Below are 20,533 nucleotides of genomic sequence, written 5' to 3'. Positions count from 1 at the left end.
TTTAAGTTATAGCGATTCTCCACACTGGTGAATTAACCAGGAACAAAATGAATGAAATAATGATTGCGGTCATCACAAATGCTTTTCATTTAGAGAAGTTGGGTTGCAATTTAATAAATATGTTAAGAACTGTATCTTTGGCATTTATTTACACCTTGCTTGCTTTTGTGCTTCTAGCTTGTCCTGGGACAGTGACACCTAGACTGCTCGTGCCCGTCGCTGTATTCGTACCATTTTAATCAATGACAGCGTAGTAAGTTAGCGATTTTTGTTTTGTTTTGTTTTTGTAGCATATTAAATTAGCGATTACACATAATTTTAGGGTACTGTATAGTAATACAAGATATCTCTAAGGACTTCCACAAGAGCTTATTTCGCTCCCAAGATTTTTTAGTACTTTTTGTATGATTTCCTGATAAATACTTGAAAAGATGTCCCATGGCTAAAATGAAAACCAAGTTTTAGACCCTTGCAAAATGCAGTGTTTTTATTCCCTTAAAGCTGTGCACTAGGCCGCATCGCTGCCCCCTTTGTTTGCTTTGAGGGTAAATTTAATGAGCACCCTTTAATTTTGTTTTTTAATTATTTTTTTTTTTGCATGCTTCAGAAGCAAACTAGAAACTATCCATCTCTGGAGTTATCTATCTTCTGGTTCCCAGGTCTTTATTACCAAAGCCTAATAGACAAAGCGACTTTTTCCCACAAATAAGTATGAGTCTCTTCCTTTTCTAATATGTTGTACTACTTTCTTACTTTTCTCCTGAGAGCATGTTGTATTTGTCTATCCCCAAGCGTAAAACAAAGTTTAAGACCTCAACTAAGTCTGTATCAACTTGACACATTAAGTATTTCGGTCCCCATGAAGGTGTCAGACCCTGCCAGTATAGATAAACAAGGCCACTTGTACCATGGATATATATTTACCGTCACCGTGTTTCAACTAAATCCGCATACAATCACCAGACTAAAGACCGCCTGTTCCGATTAATAGGAATGAGCAGGGCAATGACGCCAGAGCTGCAGCCGTGGCTTATTTACTGGAGGCGGATGGCCACGCTCTCTGACAGCTGTCAGCCACAATGATTATGCCGCTCGGCCAGGGCCTCCTAAGCACTTATATCAACTGACTGCATCAGCTGCAATAGCATTTCACACATATACACACTTGTTGATTATCAGCAGGCCAGTGTGGAAAGATTTTTCTGACCGCCTGTCTATTAGTGACAGCAACCATGATGGCGGATGGGAGAAAGAGGGCACAGCCTGTCACTTTGATTCATTCAACATCAGCTGCTTCTCTGTGGCTTTTTGCCATACTCTCCACAGACATTATACCCAGTCCTAAATGACATTTAAAGTGTGAAGTAATGCCTGCCCTTGTGATGCACTCACCCCAGGCCTCACACGAGACATGAGCGCTGAACCTTGTGCTGCTGCAAGTGTTGCAGTGTGGTCTCCAACCCTGGAGCAAATATTCTTCGCTCAGATGCTCTGATTCAACTCACTGGCATGATTGAATATGTAGAGAGTGACCTCGGAGGCACATGCTGTCAATGATATGATGCATGCTTGCGTCCCCTACACCTCCCATTCTACATTTTGACACTTTTTTTTCTGGTTCATTGTCTCCATTCTGCACGTCTAACCATTTGAACCAGCAATATGGTTATATAAATATGGTTTCGTTTTCAAACAGAAGGCTTAAAGCTTCGAAAAGACCCACAGTATATTCTGTTCAGTTTCCATAAATCGTATCAAACCTGTATTATTTCCCCAAGTTATGCTTCATGCTGCATAATTGCACGTCTATGAAAAAACAACAACAATAAACACCAAAAAACAGGAATTTGAATCAGGTGCAGGGATCAGACAAACTGGGCCAAAAGGAGTATGTATAATTACAAAGGCAGCTGGCAGAATGCCACTCTTAAGTTTTAATGCGATGAAAGAAAGCAGTCCAGACAGGGAATTGGCGAAAGCTCTATCCAGAAAAGACTCCTAAATCAGCCAAAGGGAATACCACAGGTAGTCTCGACTGCACATAACAATAATGAAAGACAAATACCTAGCCACGTCTGTTAATCAAAAATTCAAATAAATGTTGCTAATCCAGCACCTTAAGGGAAGCAGAACAAACTTCGCATAAAGGACCTTTTTTATGAACTAGACATCGGTGACCTGTATGTAGCCCAGAGAGGCAGTTAAAAAAAAACATACCACAAATAAGGAGGGTCAAACAACGAGATAAATAATTGGGAATAGCGTTAGAAACATGAACGCCAGAAACATTAAAACCCTCACTGTAACTATGGCATCAATATACAAAATCCATGGGCATTAGACTACAATGCAACCTCTAAGTCGAACATTAATTCAGAGCACATATTGGTTCAGATTTTGACGACATTTTTTTCCTTTCCCCCACTTTTTCTTTTTTTGTTTTGTTTTGTAATTATTTTATTTTTTGTTTGTTTAGTTTTTTTTTTTTACTTCGCTAAGACACACTAACAGAACCTTCCATCATTCTGTTTGCAGTCGATCCGGGAAGTGACAGGCTATGTGCTGGTGGCTCTCAACCAGTTTGACTACTTACCACTGGAGAACTTGCGAATCATCCGAGGGACTAAGTTGTACGACAACCACTACTCACTTGCAATCTTCCTCAACTACAGACATGATGGAAACTTTGGCCTGCGTCAGTTGGGTCTGAAGAACCTCACGGGTGAGTGACATTTATCTGCACTGTGTCCTGCAACAACAATGTTCAGTGTCTCACAATCCATTGGACCCAGTCATTCATTAGTCGACTGTAAAATGGTTAGCAATTGGAATACGTGGGGACCGTTTTGTTCCTGGGTTTCATTTTGACATTCCAAGCCCAGAAGCCACAAAGAAATGAAGCACAGGGAAAAGTTGAGAAAGTAATTGCCAAACTAAGTGTGGATCAAAGGATTTTGATTTACACTGTTGGTGTTATGGGTACATGCGGTGGTAACAGAGAGCTAGAAACGTTATTCATAAGCGTCGGTTTGCTCTCCAGTACAGTTGTGATATAAATGATTGCCCATACGTGTTATATTAGGTGCGAAAGAAATTACATTCAACTGCAATAACAGTGAAAGTCATGGAGTTGAGTAAATTGTAATACCATTGCATTAGTATGTAATACAGTCCAAATGGTTCACAATTATCATAAAAAAATACTCTATTTAAATCATAACAATATCAATTTGTATTTGACTCCCATGACCCACAAATAATATGACAGGGGCCTTTATTCTACAGTCTGATTTAGGCAGACTTCAATTCTTATTAAAACAATGGGCTAAAAATCAGTACAGTTATTTTACAGAGTAAAGGCACTCCTGTTTTGTATCCTTATTCAATTAAATGGAGCTGTTAATGCTATTCAACCCTCAAACACCTGTAGAACAGTTGATCAGCAACATTAACTGTCAGCCTTTGATGGTTATTTGGTGTGTGTGTGCATTGACTCCCAAATTATGGAAATTAGACACATACAATATTGCCATGAAATATTGTTTGATTGTTCTGTACATGACCATGCACCGTACACCAAAGCGAAGATGTCCCCATATTTGCAACTTAGCTGCATTCATAATTGCTAGGATCTACCGCTTTATAATTATGGCCATGTATGTTATGCTTACAATGATATAAACATTTGTTTCCATTTATCTTTGAATAATTCAATGACCTTTTTTTTTTTTTTTTTTTTTTCTTTAGCCAGGCGAAACAGCACAGCCTTCAGCAGTTGTTTGTGTAACTCCAGTATGTGATTGTGTGTTATGTTCCAACTTGGTAATGTACCAAGTTGGAATATAATGTACAAGGGAAGTTGCGCATAACAGCCATGGCCTGAATCTGCTTTACCGCTCCTATCACTGTTCTTGTTCACTGTTGAGCCTTTTATTCTGATCAACCTATAAGACTCATACTAAATATACTAAGAAAAATAAAGAAGAAAATAATAGCTAATATCAGCAGGCAGAACAGAATGGTTTGCACATGAAGTCAACAGTTAAATAACAATTTATTGTGATTGTGATTCATAAGCCAGCCAAAATACACATGAAATAAGATTGTAATACTAAACAATTAAGACACAATATTGCTAACTGTCATGATTCTGATGACTTCCCGTGTGAAGCTCCCTGCTTCGCTTTGGCTCAGTCAAATAAAAATAGCATTTTTCATTCCGGAGATGACCAGTCGTTGCTGTTCTATCCCCAGCTAAACTAAAAGAATATTCTGCTTCATAACTATCTGCTCTCAATAAAGGATTGTCAACAAAGACACAGCATAGCATCAATGCCATTTAAAATGTAAATTGAATTAAAATCCAGATAAAATAGTGTGGCTCATATGCGAAGTTCAGGTGTAGTTGAGATTCTGTTGTTTTTTTTCCTTTTCCATCATGACACTTAGCCACCAGCTTGCTTGCTTTGTCGAAGCCATTCTCTGTGTTTGAATAATGAAGGCTGATCAACTATTTGACATCAGCATAGTTCAAAACTTACAGCAAAGTTCAAACCATTTCTACCCTTAAGTGCTTGGTCGGCTTGGGGTCAGCTGTCGCATTTATCACAGAGGTTTTGACTTTGCTGTCAAATTAGTTCATTGTTCAACTCCCAGGAGATGAGTAAAGAGGTCGATATCATCGATATATAACATAATAAGAGGATCAAATATATTAACTACATAAGGGGCTAATCAAGAGAAGGTGCAGTAAAATACCCCCAGTGATGAAACCCACATGCATTTTACTTGGTTCAAAATTGCCTTGGATGAAATCAATTTGTCGCTAGTATATTGTAGCAGTGCTCTTATTGATTTTCCTGGCTTCTTCACTGAGTGCGGTGAATAGACTCTGTGGACTTAAAGGGGCTAAAGGATGGGGTGGTGGAGGTCCCTGGGTGCGCAAGGATAGGACTCCCTCTGATGCACCTTTCAATCAAGCTTAGGCAACTTAACCGCACAAACGTTAGGAGACACTTTGGTGAGTCTGTGTGAACACAAAATAAATTAGAAATGAAAACGTTGGTTAGTGGAGGGTATTTATTCAACACTTTGACAATAACATTGTAGGAAACAATGTGGGGACAATTTAAAGCCAAAATTAGGAAATTTGGGAATATTTGTGGCAGCACAGACGCACAAATCTCTTGAGTGTGCCTCTGTGTTTGCATCCCCCTTAAACGAACTTGAGTTATGTCCATGGGTTCTTATACTGCATGAATGTGTTCTTCTGCATAATGTGAATACAGCATGTTACAATAAATAAAAGCAAGATTAACAACAAAAATAAAAATACCATTACTTAATGCTTTTAACAGGTTTGCCATTCATCCATTTTCTATACCGCTGACCTTGTTCAGTGTTGCGGAGAGCTGGAGTCTATCCCAGCTTACTTCGGGCAAAAGGCAGACGACACCCTGGACTGGTTCCCACATACAGTATAGGGCACATATCGAGAAAGGCCACCATTCTCACTCACATTCAGAGTGGGAAATGAACCCGGGCTGAGTGAACCACTATACCATCGTTTTTTTGTGCAATGCATTGCTTACAAAAGTTTCACTCTTGTCAATTTCACAGAAAGGCTATGATTTTTTTTTTCTTCTCCAGTTTGACATTTTGGGGGTTAATATTTTACTATCTGCCATTGTTACATTTCAGAAAATACAGTATCTCCAATAGGCGCTCATTTGCGTGACAAAGCCACAAGTGACATGGCAACCACTAAGCATAGGGCCAACCAATCAGAAGCTAGAAGAAAGCCTGGAAAATTCACAAGAACAACCATGGTGAAGGTAAAGGACAATCATACATGTGGACCGATGGTGAAGTGTAGTAAATCTCAAATATGATGGTTGAATATACAGTAAGGTCAATGTAACAAGAAACAAAATGAAAACAACCAATTCATTTAAAATATATTCACTTTAAATGCAAATTGACAAAACTCATAGAAAAATGGGACGTCTAAGAATAAATATAGTGTTACTACATCAATTTAATACTTGTGAAGTCGTGCATTTTAAAATTAACATCAATTTCCAAGAATGTCCAAGAATTCTTTCAGATGCTATATCCAAGAGTACTTGCTAGTCCGCTACCCTGACTAAATAAAAACCTCAGTAAGGAGCACATATTAGTTTTCTCATTGAACACAATTTACTTCACCCCCTCCTACTCTTTCCTCGTTTTAGCCAGAATATTGTTATTCTTTCAGATTTGCTCAGTGTTGTTGATTCATCTTTCTAACCGCCCCGACGCCTGCACTGCGTCTGTCCAAAATGAAACTTCCAAACTGAGGCCCCATCTGCTGAATGATCCTCTCTTATTGCGTGCATGTACAGAAGCCGGTGGTCTATGCCAAAGGCATTATCCACTTCTTCATGGCCCATCTGGTCTCTCTTTATTTGTCTCATTTACTGTCTCACTTTCATTTCTTGTCATTCTCCTTTTTGGCTCTCATCGGTTTCACTTGATGGTCCTGATTTGCCATATTGATACCTTTCACAAAAACAAACTCACTATGTACAGTGTTCGGCACCAAATTCTCTTAACTTGATAAAGGGAGTTAGTAGTTCCACTTAGAAAACAACTGGGATACAGGCTCTAGCGGCAAATATGTTACATTAATACTGATCATTTCAGAGGGAGCAGAAGACTTTTACACATCTTGTCAGATGTGATACAGATGTGACAGTATATGCAAGATGTCCTTGTACCTTATGTATTCATACTTTCAAGAGAGAAATTCTGAACCTGTAGAGAGACACTGAGAGTAAGATAGAAGCAAGAAGGGTGGGAGTGTATAAGGTTACTAGAATGTAGAGTAGTACGTTTTCTTCCAAATCACAAAGTTGATGAAGAAGGGGATGGAAAACTTACTCTTCTTTCACTTGTACTTCTTTCTCCAGCATATTGTTCCTCTTTCTGTGCGGATTTTTGCAAAGCATAAAAAACACATAAAAAATAAGCCAGTGTCGGCTTGTAATGGCCTGCGTTACCATCTTTACTGCACAATTGACTTTTTAACCGGAAAGCAAGGAGCAAGAATGATATGGAGCACAAACATGAAGTGGAAAGTAATGTTTAAAAACAGCCCGCTGGTACTGTGAATTATAGTAGGAATCACAGCATGTGTGCTCAATGGGGAAATCTTGTGTAAAGTGTGCAGCAAAAAGCTGGACAGGCGAAAGAAATGATAGGCAAGGTGGAAGGGACAATTTGAGTCGGTAAGATACCCGTGGACATGCGCCTCTGAGGAAGGGGCATTTAATTGCTTCCTCCTTCTGATCTACAACCATTCACCATCTACTAAGAGAAAAAAAATCGCTATTATGCCACCTGAAGCTGAAGTTCAGCTCAGTGCACATTACCAGAATTCGGTTGAGCCTTTTGCCTGGCAGCCCACAGACCTCAGGTCTCCTTCAATTGTGGGACTAATTGATTACTTCCCATGCAATTACTCCCATGTCACACTCAATATTTCACTTCTTCGAGAAGGGGGAAAGAGGACCATTCGTTTTGAAGGACGCCGTTCGTATTGTCACATTTGCAAGCTCCTAATGTGGATCGTGAGGAGGAGTGTGTTAAATTAATTCCAGAACTGGCCATCAGTTGTGGTTGGTATTAATTGATTGCTCTGTAATGCTACTGTCTGACAGAGATAGGGAGACTACCGAAGGTAGTAGGTGGTTTGCTATGACAGATGGGACAGTAGGGATCAATCCCTTGAAATGTTCTTTTTTATTGTTCTTGTGCCACTTCTGACTTTAAATCATTAATGATATACAATATGGTGTATTAGCACTTTCAACATTATGCTAAGCCTGAATGTACTCAAATAGTTCATGTGATTGGAAACCCTGTTTATTTACTAATTATTAATTTTGTTTATTGTTTCCACCCATTCACTACACCCTATCCATCCATTTTCTGTACCGCTTATTCTCACTGGGGTCGCGGGTGTGCTGAAGCCTATCCCAGCTATCTTCGGGCGAGAGGCGGGGTACACCCTGAATTGGTCGCCAGCCAATCGCAGGGCACATAGACACAAACAACTATTCGCACCTACGGTCAATTTAGAGACTTCAGTCAACCTAGCACCCATGTTTTTGGGATGTGGGAGGAAACCGGAGTACCTGGAGAAACCCCACACAGGCACGGGGAGAACATGCAAATTCCACACAGGCAGGGCCGGGATTTTAACCCCGGTCCTCAGAACTGTGAGGCAGATGTGCTAACCAGTCGGCCACCGGTCCGCCAACATAATTGTATTTATTTTTATTTTTTTTAATACTTCAATTTCTTTTACATGATTGTTGATACAGTACAACCACCAAAGGAAACATATTTTCAAGAAAAATGCACCTTCCATCCAGAGGTCGAATGGCCATGATGCATGATGTCGCGCAAGACAAAATCTTGTAGCACATTGAAGTCAAGGTGACTTTTTTTTTTTTTTCTGTTTTTAATGTTGCTTTTTTGTGTAAAACTGTAAAACTAATAAATTCACAGCTCTACTCTTTAACAACTACCTCTAATATTGCAGCATCTATTGTGTTACTTTAATTCCATATGGGAGAAATTAACAGACTTTCCTTTGGGATCAGTTAAGTTTCTGCTTAACCTAACATAATGTAACCTAACCACTCCCGTGAAAATATCAAGCATTAATGAGGGGATGGTTTCTCATTAAAAGCCCTCACATTTTCAATACTCATCAATTTCCAATATATATTGTAATCATTGCACAAGCTTTCTTTCAAACGAGTTTAATAACTGAATTAAATGTACTTACACACCACCTCCAAACCCACACTACCCTGTGGCAGCCTCATAATTAATATAATGTACATATTTTTATTACCTCTGCGCCTGAAGACTTTAGCTAGTGGAGCAGATATTGATGGGAGCAGTGGTGGGTAATAGAACATGAAAAGGACTCTTCTGTTCATCTCCTGTCTCCACAGGGATGTGTGACGTGTTACTGCATGCAACATCAAGCATGACAATAATTCATTTTCAGTGACCATTATCTGATTTAAAACTCACCTTTTGTTCTTTATTATGAAAATATTATTTGATTGTTATGTTTTTTTGGCCAGCCTATGAACCATTGTTGTCTGCATATGTGGATTACAGTATACAGTATATGACTATACATGAATTGTCTGACGACCTCTTTTCCAGGGTATTTAAAGGACTTATTATATAGATCGTTTTGTGGGTTCAAATCAAATGTCTGTATTGTAAGTGTTGACTTTTTTTAGTCTGAGAATATCTTCTATGGCTGGAACGCAATCAGCGGCCCTTTTTGTTGTTGTATGAAATATAAAAATTTTATTCTTCTAAAATATATGACAATTACTCGTTCAATTAATAGTTCAGAATTTCCAAGATCATGTCTAATTTATGGGATGCATATAAAGTCTTACTGTCTCGTGGGAATGGCACAAAAAATGTTTGGGATGTACATATTAAAAGACTGAATATCACTCGTTTTGCACTCTACCACTCTCGAATATATATATACTATTTATGAGGTAAAAGGGTTTAGTTCAAATGTCCGTTATGAGAAAACTTGATCAAAACATCAAAACTTCCGCAGTAATACAATCCCATTATCACCTTGTTGGTTTTTATTCCCCTGGCCCGTTTCTTCCTCCCTTTCTCAATTTTGACCACCTTGTTTCCTGTTATTTGTTCAGTTCTATCTAAGGTCACTAGTTTGTTCTTGTCATTTTCAGACCTTGTGTTCAGTCTTGTTCATTGTATCATTTGACCAGCTCTATCAAGATGATCACTATCTCCTTTTCGCTCTCTAAAGCTCTGCTTGGTTGTTATTGATTCTTGCACTTGGGTCGACCTATCTGCCCTGCACATCTTGATGTTCCACTGCGAGCTAGAATAGATGACAGTGAATTGATGAAATGTCTAAAGGGGGTTAATCCACAGATAGAGACATCACTCAAAATCTGGTTTAATGTGGTTAGAGAAACCCTTTAGCCGGTTAACATGGATGCACAACAAGATACTTAAACATTTGTGTCAAACTGTAACCAACTGAGGCACTTATTATTATTTTTAAAATGTTCTCCTTAATAGTGTGGTACTCCTTATGTGACTTGAGTACAGACCATCTAATTTCACCCACTAGCACACAAGTAGAGTGTGAAGAAAGTGAGTGTCCTGGTCTATGGTGTGATAATGTGTCAGTAGGTGTGGGGAAAAAAAGGCAAACCACAAACAAACAACCTTGCTGTGTATTATAACCAGCGTACTTAGTATTTTTCACTTCAAATACATGCTTTTCTCTAGCTTTGTGTCTCTTTCTCCACTGTTTTATTTAGCTTGTGCCAAAGCTAATTTGCAATCATGATCACACATCAGCCACGCTACGATAAATGGCCCTCAGTCGTTCCAACTGAAGGTATTTTTGCTTTTATTTTTAATCATTGGCTGCTCATTCCTTGATAATATCGTCTGCCCCATCATTTTGTTTCCATTTATTTTCTTTTGTTTTTCATCTGTTCTCATAATTTATCTGATCAGTGTTTTGTTACAAGGCCCTTCTTCCTCCACGTTTTCCATAAATCTCAGATTACTAAAGTTTTATCACAGTTTAAGCTTAAAGAAAGAAAGCAACAATGTAAAGCTATGGTACACCCCACAACCACTCTGTCATAATTTAATGATTTTTATTTTTTTTTGGTCTTCTCATCTTTAAGCGGATGTGCAGCCTTGCTCCGGCTTAATACTATAAGCCCTAAATCTCAGCAATTTTTCATAAAGACTCGGAGGAAACAATTGTGTTGGGCGGGATCGGCACTAAATGTAATCACTAGCCATGGAATGCAATTACTTGGTGGAGGAGAGGCATATGCTCGGGGATCAGGGTGAGGGTTGATGCCCCTCTGCCATCAACTATCTAAGTGATATGGGGGAAAAAACTCCCCAGTGTAATATAAAGGTTCAAATGATTCGATTTATTGTACGAGTGTATGTATGTATTACATTTACTTGTGACAAATATAACGTCACTTTAGATTCATACATTTACTGTATATGTAAATACCATTGGTGTACCTTTTGCACAGTTAAGTACTAAAGAAAAAGTGCATTGTTTTCCACTTTGCATAGCCATATGTCCAACTTGTCCTGAAAATGCAGTACTTCAGTAGACTCCTATAATGTATTTCAATGTTAGATACTTGTTTTCTTAACATTATTTTACAGTTCAACAAACCAGAGCTCTTCATCTAGGCAGTGATATGTCTTATTCTGTCCCCTAAGAGACAGCCGTTTCTCTCATCTTCTGCTTATCCATTTATTTTTTTACGGTTTTAGCCACAGTCCATTCCCATTTTTAAGATGATTTATGTCTTCACCACCAATGTATTTTATTTATCCACTTGAGCTGCATTTATGTGGTTCGTCTTTACAAAGAGTTGACTGCAACATTGGGAGGATTGGTTGGACCATGAGGGAAAAGATTCTTTCTGTTTGTCTTCAATCAAAAAGTGTCTTTCCGAGCCACACATTACCACGCTTCTAAATGTAAGTTTGTCAGGGTAAATCTAAATCTTTTTAATGCTGTTAAGGTAGAGCAGTTGTTCTTTTTGGGTCACTCGTTAAACACACCATTGTGCAATTACATTTCAATGGGTACGATCATTCCACTGTGGAGAACACTGTTGAAATTGCATTTAGGCCCTGGGGGAACATGTGCCATCTGTTGATATTATGAGATGAGGAAAGTTATGATACATTCTGAAATGTATTTAGCTCTTGTGAAGTTGCAATAAAGAATAGCTTTGCAGTACATAAAACTAAGGTTGCATTTTCATTTCATCATTCATTTGCTTTAATGGTCATTTTGAATGGCGTAATTTGCGATGCTGTTTTACATTTTAGATGAAAATTGTTGCAGTCTCCAACAATGACACATAATATATAGTACTTCAGGAATGTTTTAGACCAACTTTCATAAAGAAGAGATCATCCAGCCTCATGAAGTGCTTTAATGCGGACTCTTTTGAGATTAGTGAGCTCTAATTGTAAGCATAGCATTCAACCTTGACATTTTTCTGTTCTGGAACTCAAGTAAATAACTACACTTTTATGTTTATTTATATTTTATAACTGTATGTCTTTCCTGACATGTATCTTCTTTGACACAGAATGTGTCCTCGTCTTTCCTTGAAGCCTTTCAGTTTTCTTCCAATGAGCATAAGGCCCGCCGCACACTAAGACACTGAAGTGTCGCGCAGTGTTTTGTTCTGAACTAGTTGTCATGAGTGGATGACCCACGGCAGCTACTTTAGTTCTGCGGTGATATTTGAATTGTATAATTCAGGGCTGTCAAACTCATTTTTGTCGCGGACCACATCGTAGTTCTGGTTTCTTTTGGAAGGCCATTATGACTGTGTACCCATATAAATCTATGATCATCTCATATTATTACATACCATATACACATCAAGTTAATAGATGATTACTTGTGAAATCAGAGGCCAGCAAAAAAGTGTTGTTCAACTATTATTCATTTTAAAAGGGGTTTGGTAAAAGCCAAAAAATAAGTACAAAAGCTCAACATTAATAACAAAGAAAATTTGCAGTTTTGGTATGCTACCAAGAAACAAGAAGTCAACACACATGATTTGCTTTCATGGGCCACATGAAAAAATGTGGTGGGCCAGATCTGGCCCCCGGGCCTTGGGTTTGACACCTGTGGTATAACTGGATTGCAAAGTAGTGCATGGAACAGCCAATCAAAAATGCCAGTGTGTATCACATGATCGATTAAGTCATTGATGGGATCGGCGAATTATGGCATGAAAGCCGATCGGCCGATCAGCATAAAATGCTAATTAATGGCCGATACAGATCAAACTGATCAGATCGGTGGAAAGTCTACTAATACAGTACTTACGAAATATAATGTAATGTAAAGTATCATGTATTTTACTATAATACTTAACTGTATTTATAATTTCATGTATGTTTCTGGGTGTGTGGCAGCTTTTTGGTGTTCCAGAGAGAGACTACATATTGAAGTTGAACAGTGACTAACAGTTAAAAAGCGTTTTTTTTGTTGTTGTTGTTTTTTTCATGTGTTGTATGTGTATAAATGTTTGCTCATCATTAGTCCCACAAATAAACAGCGCTACTTATTATATACAGGAAGTCCTCGATTTACGACCGAGTTCCGTTCCTACGCTGGCGACCAAACACGAATGTCCACGTAAATCTGATTTCACCGTTTAAGTCGAAATTTACGTCGAAATACTTCTGTTACGGGTATTGTCCCACGTGATTGTGACAGCAAGCTCAGTGTGTGTGGGCGTGTGCGTCGATGTGTGCGCAGGCATCATCCGGTGGGACTGTGAAGGAGGAAGGAGTGCGCGGAGGTGCGAGTGTGTACAGTGGCAAGTGGAATGACGGCGACCGGGGAAGAGTAGCATTTAGCAGAGGACTCGTTGACGTTGAATGTGCAGAGGAGCTTATAGCGCCATTAAAGCAGCAAATCGGTGTTTCGTGCCTTTATTGTTGCCGCCACCCAGCTCAGCTGTGCAACGAGAAAAGGGAGTTAACCCCTGGGCGTCGTTAAGGCGAAACGTCGTAGGTCGAGTGCGTCGTAACTCGAGGACTCCCTGTACTGTATTTGACTGTTCTGTATTCTCTCCGCTCTGTCAACGGTCATCCGATTGTTCTTTAATTTTATTTAATTGGCGTCAAAAGGTTAAGCAGGTTATGTTCCTAAATGCACCTCGTTGCAATCAGCACTTTTATACTCTACTAAAAAATATCAGCTTTACAGATTCCGCGTCTGCTCTGCTGGTGCTGTGTGTTGTGGTCATAACGCCTACAGCAACATATGGGCGTATCAGTCGTATTTTAAGTAACTATAGTCACCTAGTCGTGTGTTGTTTATTTATCAACGTGCACGATGCACCCAGCAAATAATTGCCATCCATTAACACTGAAGCCATTAATTGAGAAAATAATGTATACTACTTTTCTTAGTCTGCCTTTTCACTGGGTTTCCATTTGAAAGTCATTGGCACCCTTATTAAAATGTTTTATTTGAAAACAGAATTAATGGTACACATGGTCACATGAGTCTACTTCATATCAGTGAAGGATAATCACGGTAGGGATATTAATTAATGCTGTTGTCTAACACTAGAATAAACAATTCTCTGTTTCTCCTACGCAAACCTCCAACAATCCTCTCAATACTTAATTTATTCATTCTCACAAACTCATTAACATTACTTATTTCCCCCCCTGATCATTGGTTCATTATTTGCCTCCCATTCTTAATCATATTCATCCCGCTGCTGCAATAATAAAAGACACAGAAAAACTCACAGCAGCCGGTTACTACCAATATAATTGCTCGCATGCATTTGTTCTGCCTCCCTGAATTTCATATTGTTTTCCTCCAGTAGACATGCAGCGCGTTGTTGTCAATTTATTTTCCTTTTGAAGTCATATTCACAAATGATTACAGATTTTATTTTTCACTACAAGGGCTTGAATATAAACACTTTATCTCCATCAACAATCCAAGATATTTTTACGCAAAACAATCGTTAATACTATACAATTGAACAGTTAATTTCCACTGGCCACAAACTACACTTAAACATGAAAGTAAACCCTAAATGAATTCAACTTGTTTTTGATAGTAGTATGTGATGTTACTGTGTCCATTATTCAGCTCTTGGTAACAGAGAGCATGAGAGAAGATGGAATTGTGCTTATTTTATTTGTAGTTAAATGATATTATTAGTGTACACTTCAAATAAGGTTGTAAGATTGAGGGAGCATACTGTATGTTCCATTTTTGGCTACAATTAATTAATTAAAATGTGTTGTCTCAATCAATCATCACGATACAAATTTTTTGTTTTTTTTTGCTTTTTCATTGTATTAGTCTAATTAAATAAATAATAATAAATATTTTCCAAACATAGGTGTAAATTTATTACACTTTATAACATAAAATGAGCCAACACAACCTATTTCCCCCAAATCTGTTTAGTGTAGAGTTTGTAAACAAACACTGGTTCCTATTAGTACATACGTAAGCTCAAGTTTCACTACAAAGTGTCTCTAAAGAGTTAAAAAAAAAAAAAGGCTTAAACAATGATTATATACATACAGTATATATAAACTGCACTTTTCAACATAAACATTATTGTCATTTGGATTATGTTTAAATTGTTCCTGAATTGCAAAAATTCCTTTTCAGTCCAAAGTGCAGAAGATAAATCTAGCTTTAAACGTGTTTTTCCTGCACATTGTAACGATATAATAGCTCAACATGCAATTGATGTGATGACCTGATGTGATTTGTTGTGTGATGAATGGAAAATCACAAATGTAGATGCATTTGAATTACGTTAGAGTATTGTGCGACCATTGTTACATGTAGTTACATGGTTAAAAGGTTGTGACATTCTGCTTGACCTAACAGGACATTAAAAAAAAGAAAAAAAAGGGTGTGACACTTACTGTACTTGTGACAGTGGCTACAAACTGTGCAAAGTCTTTACTTTGGTCGACTTACAGTCAAACAAGGTATGTGGGTGGACACCAAGAAGATGATTTACGTGTTTTGCTTAAGCATTATTAATCATGCTGATTTGCCTTAGGTTGCCTTAGATTTCCATCATTCCCGTTTGCCAGCATCCCAGTGTGAAATATTATTTGAATTTGAGATGAAACCTCCTCTTAGCCCACAATAATTGCCTCTTTGTTGAAGGACTGAATTAATTTCTTTCGTCAACTCCCACCACACCTTCAACTAGAAGGAAGGAGAGCTGAGGTGGCACGATCACTTATAATACCTCCTATTACGTGGGGATAAATGGTTTCATCTGGTTTATGCAAGACACTTGTACATAGTTGTTCCAGTATATTGAGTGTGAGTGTAGTAAATATATATATATATATATATATATATATATATATATATATATATATATATATATATATATATATATAATCAGTTCATACTTTTATTCTGTTTACACAAAGTCCAAACTTCATTGAAATTTGGCTTTGTAAAATGAAAGATTACATAAATTTTCTGGCACTCGTGACTAAAAGCACCATTGTCATCAATATTTGACCACAATATGCAAAAGATTCATCAGAATTTTAGATGGCTCTATATCATCTATCCATCCATCCATTCTTCATATGAAATCTAGCCTGGGCTCCATCATCCATAGTTGAAAAAGAAACTTTAGTTTCTGAGTGTAACAAGACAGGTAAAATACAGAAGGATTCTATCACATTTTCTGACACTGCTTATTAACGCCATGAAGAAATGAAATCATTTCTCAAGCATACTTTTGGTTGAATTAGAGTTCTAATACGTTAGACCCATTTGTGGGTGCTGACTGACATTTTTTTCCTTTACAGAGCTCCTGAGTGGAGGAGTCTATGTCGACCAAAACAAGTTCTTGTGTCACGCGGACACCATTCATTGGCAGGACATTGTCAAGAACTCCGGCGTCTATCCTGTGGTGGTGCCCACCAACAGCAGTGTCACATGTAAGTTACAATGTATGTAAAAGGTATGCAAGGTAGCAACAGTAGGTTGGTCCCTTGATTGATGACAGTGACCTCTGACCACACAAATGTTTTTCCATATGAATGGAAAACAATACAGAGAGACACACTTCAACATGTTATAGAAAGCTTTTCCAGTACAGTGGAAGCTTTTGTTACTTTAAAGGGAGATAAATGCCTTATTTTTTTTGTTTTTCTTCTTATTTTGTCTTTGTCCCTTTGTCCAAAAGTATGACACCAGAAAACAAACATTTTGTCGAGCAACAGCGGTTCAAACACCACAGACATAATTTTTGACCGAGATAGAGCAACTTTGACCCCGTTCTGTCACTTTGTCAAACAACAATTTAAAATGACAGTTCCCCTTAATATGCACATTTTTACCTAACTGCTGGCTTAAACAGTATGTTAATATATACTTAAGGGATGAATTGCAGTGAAATGACATCTAGTCTGAATGAGGTGATTAAATAAGCTACCTGAACAGACCGCTTGTTCTGATGTTATCAATACACTTCTTTTTTTATTCATTTGTTGCTCAAGCTGGTTGGCATTTAAATTTGTTTTTCCCCTGTTCTTTTTTAATGGTCTTGTTCCCCCCCCCCACCCCCCCCCCCTGCATAGACGTAATGACCTCAGAAGTGCAGTTGTTTTACCAGACATAATTTTCTACATTTGCCTTTGGAGTTCTTTCACTCACTTTAGACTTCCATGCAAAATTACTGTTAAAAAAACCTGATATTTTTCCTAATAAACCTTATTCTTGCAGTGCTCTGAACCCCAAAACCCTACAACCTCTTGATGTAGATGATTGAGAACATAATCCCTCACATTGTCTCGGAAATCAACACAAGCTGTAGCTTTACATTGTGCTTTTTTTGTGTGTGTATTTTTGTCAAGCTTGCCTTCCATACAGACTTCTTGCTGCCCTTCTTGGTGTGGAAGACTACTCGGCAATGCAACCTTCAGGGTCCATTTTAAGATCACTGTAAAATATGATGTTAGTAGTAGGACTGATTGCCACTGACAATTTATCAGACGGGAGAGAGCAAATCTTGAACTTTAAATGAAAACTGGTCCGATTTGACTTCACAGGCCAACACACTCCAAGGGGGACGATAATAGAGATATGAGTGTAGTAAAGGTTCTCCACACTTGGCGGTCTGAAACAACAATTTATGGCCCTGTTATTTAGATTTGTTTTTGTACGCAGCTTTTATTGCAGTCGACCTCTTCTCCAGATCTGTCAACGTGCTAGAGGGAGTCAGGCTGAAGGATGAGAGGGGGAAAAAAAAAAAAAAAAAGCAACAGGCTAGAGAAATGAACAAAGCATAACAATGTTGGGCATTAAGTGAAAGAGAACCACAGGGGGCGATGGATTAGGGAGGGTAGATGAAGAATGAAAGAGATAAAGTGTGCAGTAGAGAGGGGCACATGCTGTATGATGAAGAAGAGGAGGGCGGAAAATGGAGGCTCATGTTGGGGAATAGAGTAAGTCTCAGCGCTAATAGCTCTCATCTGGAGAGGCTGATGGACAGAGGACAGCACTCCTGCACAAATTACGCAGGCTCACTTCCCTCTCACTCAATTACCAGACAGTCAATTAAGCTCTTCAAAACTACCCAGAACAGCACCGACTAAAGCTTTAAAGGTATGACGTGCTTTGCGTCTTTGCTGCTTTTATCTCAGCCACATTTTCAGAGGTTTAATGCTGCGCTTCTAAAGAAACCAACCGAGAAAAGTGTTGTCACATTTTGACAAAAGCGATCAAGATATTTAATTTAATTCAATTCAATTTGATTTATTTAAAGGAGACAACGCACAATAATGAACACCAGTACAAATATTGTGTAAATGTGCTGAAGTTAGCATACAGCTAATTTACATTCGTAGTCCCTTGACAGTTGACTTAAAGCATAGATTAGAAATATTGTGTAAACATGCTGAATTTAGTATACAGCTAATTTACATTTCTAGTCCCTTGATAGGTGACTTAAAACAGTGTCTAAAGTGCCTATAACTATTTTATGACCTGAACAGCATATTCAAGATGCTGTGTTATGACTGAAAGATTTCAAGTTTTATCATAATTATTTCTGCATAATATTAAATGTATCTGAATGGTTATGCTCGGATATGAGCAGTTTGACATTAAAATAAATAAATAAATAATAAAATAAAACACATTCTCCCCTACAATGTATAGCCAAGCCATATTCGTTACTCATGCAACTTGGACCAACTCTGCTTGTAAGCATTCACTCTGTAGCTCAGTATATGTAGCAAAATATATATATTTTTTTGTGTTCAAAAGGTAGTAATTTGATATACAAATATTGATCATAGTATCCAAGTTGTCCCTGAAAGCATCAGTGATCGTTTCCATGACATTCTATGCAGGTCAGAAGTGCCATCGCTCCTGTAATGGTCGTTGCTGGGGGCCCAAAGAGGATCAGTGTCAAAGCTGTAAGTAGTTTAAGTGGAACATAAGCATTTTCATTCTCTCTTCTGAGCAAGTTGATACGAGCAGAGAATGTTCTATACTGTAAGGGTCACAACTTTTGTCATTTAAAACAAAACAAAAAATGGATTCTTTGAAAGTTAAGTTAATAAGGACAATTTTGCAAGTAAGTTAATTAAGTATATTTTATATATGGCACTAAAACCGTGTAAAGACAGAGAATTATGTGGTGCTGAAATGGAGCGCTTTAGTGTTGAACTGGTTTTCACCATTTCAGTTTTCCTGATTTTTGTATTTATTTAAATTTTTTTGGCCATGACTAAAACAACACCTAATGACACATTTGGGCATCGGGCATAAGTGGCCCCTTCTCCCCTCTATAAGAGCTTGAGCTGCACAGTGATGCGGTTGCAGTTGGGCGACCGGTTGGCAGTCACATTATGTTAATCGCCGTACAGTGAGCAAAGTGGAACCCATGCAGGCTTTCACCTGTCTTGGTGCGGTAAGCTTTCGCCGGCTGGGACCGCTATCCCCTTTTCATACCAGCTAGCTAGCTAGCTCCCTCAGAACCCAGCTAGTTCTCATCAGGTTCCTTCCTGATGGGTCAGGTGGACGACTCTGCCATGCTGAGGTTAGCCTACGCCTCCTACGACTCTTTTCCATCTGCCATGTGGTGCGTAATCCTGCTACACTTTCTCCCGTTCATCTGTCCACCTCCAGCTTTGTTTCCTTTCCGGAAACCGGCTTTGGAGGTGGCGCCGCCCTGTTCATCCGTGCGGTTCCTCGGGCTCGGCTACCGGACGCTTTCTCTAGCGAACAGCCATTAGTGCCCCTTTTATGAGGAGTTTTTGGTCACATTTGCTCGCTCACAGACATTCTGGGCTCTGGTTGCTTACTGATCCATTAATCAAGAGGTTATTCAGCTACCATTAGGAGTCAGTGCACTCGCACCCCGAAAATTTGAGATTATCATGGAGTGTAAACTACAAGCCTGCCTACTGTCATTTATTCTTATCACTGCATCCCATTAACATCCCATCCTATTAATCACTTCCTGTGCAAACGCAGCTTAATGGGTATAAAACTGCATGTTATTATCTGTTATGTGTGATTACCAGTTGAAATCAAGGACTAGGGTGATAAGGACAGGGGTCTAGGTAAATTAATGCCGAATGACGCACAATTATATCATGTCATCATTGGGGCACTGCCACGCAGGAACAGAAAAAGGACCCTTTCCATACTATTCAGAAAATAATCTTCCAAGATGGCATCGTAAGAAGAAAACCTAAGATTCGGAAAACCTTTAACTGATTATGGGGTGTGTCCTAAAACTTTCAGTCATGACTCTTCTGCTGAATCATCCCTCACATACACATGCTAAGAATATCTTGGAGCGTGTGAGAATGATTTGCTGTCATCAGCGGAGAATAGCATTGTGATATT

The 20,533-nt window shown here is 38.5% G+C and overlaps 1 protein-coding gene across 5 annotated transcripts in view; it reads left to right on the top strand.

Moving 5' to 3' along the window:
* LOC133410327 (receptor tyrosine-protein kinase erbB-4-like) overlaps positions 1-20,533 on the top strand; it is a 238,167-nt gene that overhangs the window by 137,859 nt on the left and 79,775 nt on the right. For all 5 annotated transcript variants that reach the window (XM_061691350.1, XM_061691353.1, XM_061691352.1 and 2 more), the window contains exons 3-5: positions 2,536-2,722; positions 16,477-16,608; positions 19,027-19,092. In XM_061691350.1, the coding sequence (XP_061547334.1) occupies positions 2,536-2,722; positions 16,477-16,608; positions 19,027-19,092 (385 nt within the window). The remainder of the gene's footprint in view (positions 1-2,535; positions 2,723-16,476; positions 16,609-19,026; positions 19,093-20,533) is intronic.

Source organism: Phycodurus eques, chromosome 12 (genome assembly GCF_024500275.1).
Source record: "Phycodurus eques isolate BA_2022a chromosome 12, UOR_Pequ_1.1, whole genome shotgun sequence".
NCBI classification, from domain to species: domain Eukaryota; kingdom Metazoa; phylum Chordata; class Actinopteri; order Syngnathiformes; family Syngnathidae; genus Phycodurus; species Phycodurus eques.
This window is presented reverse-complemented; position numbering and strand designations above follow the sequence as displayed.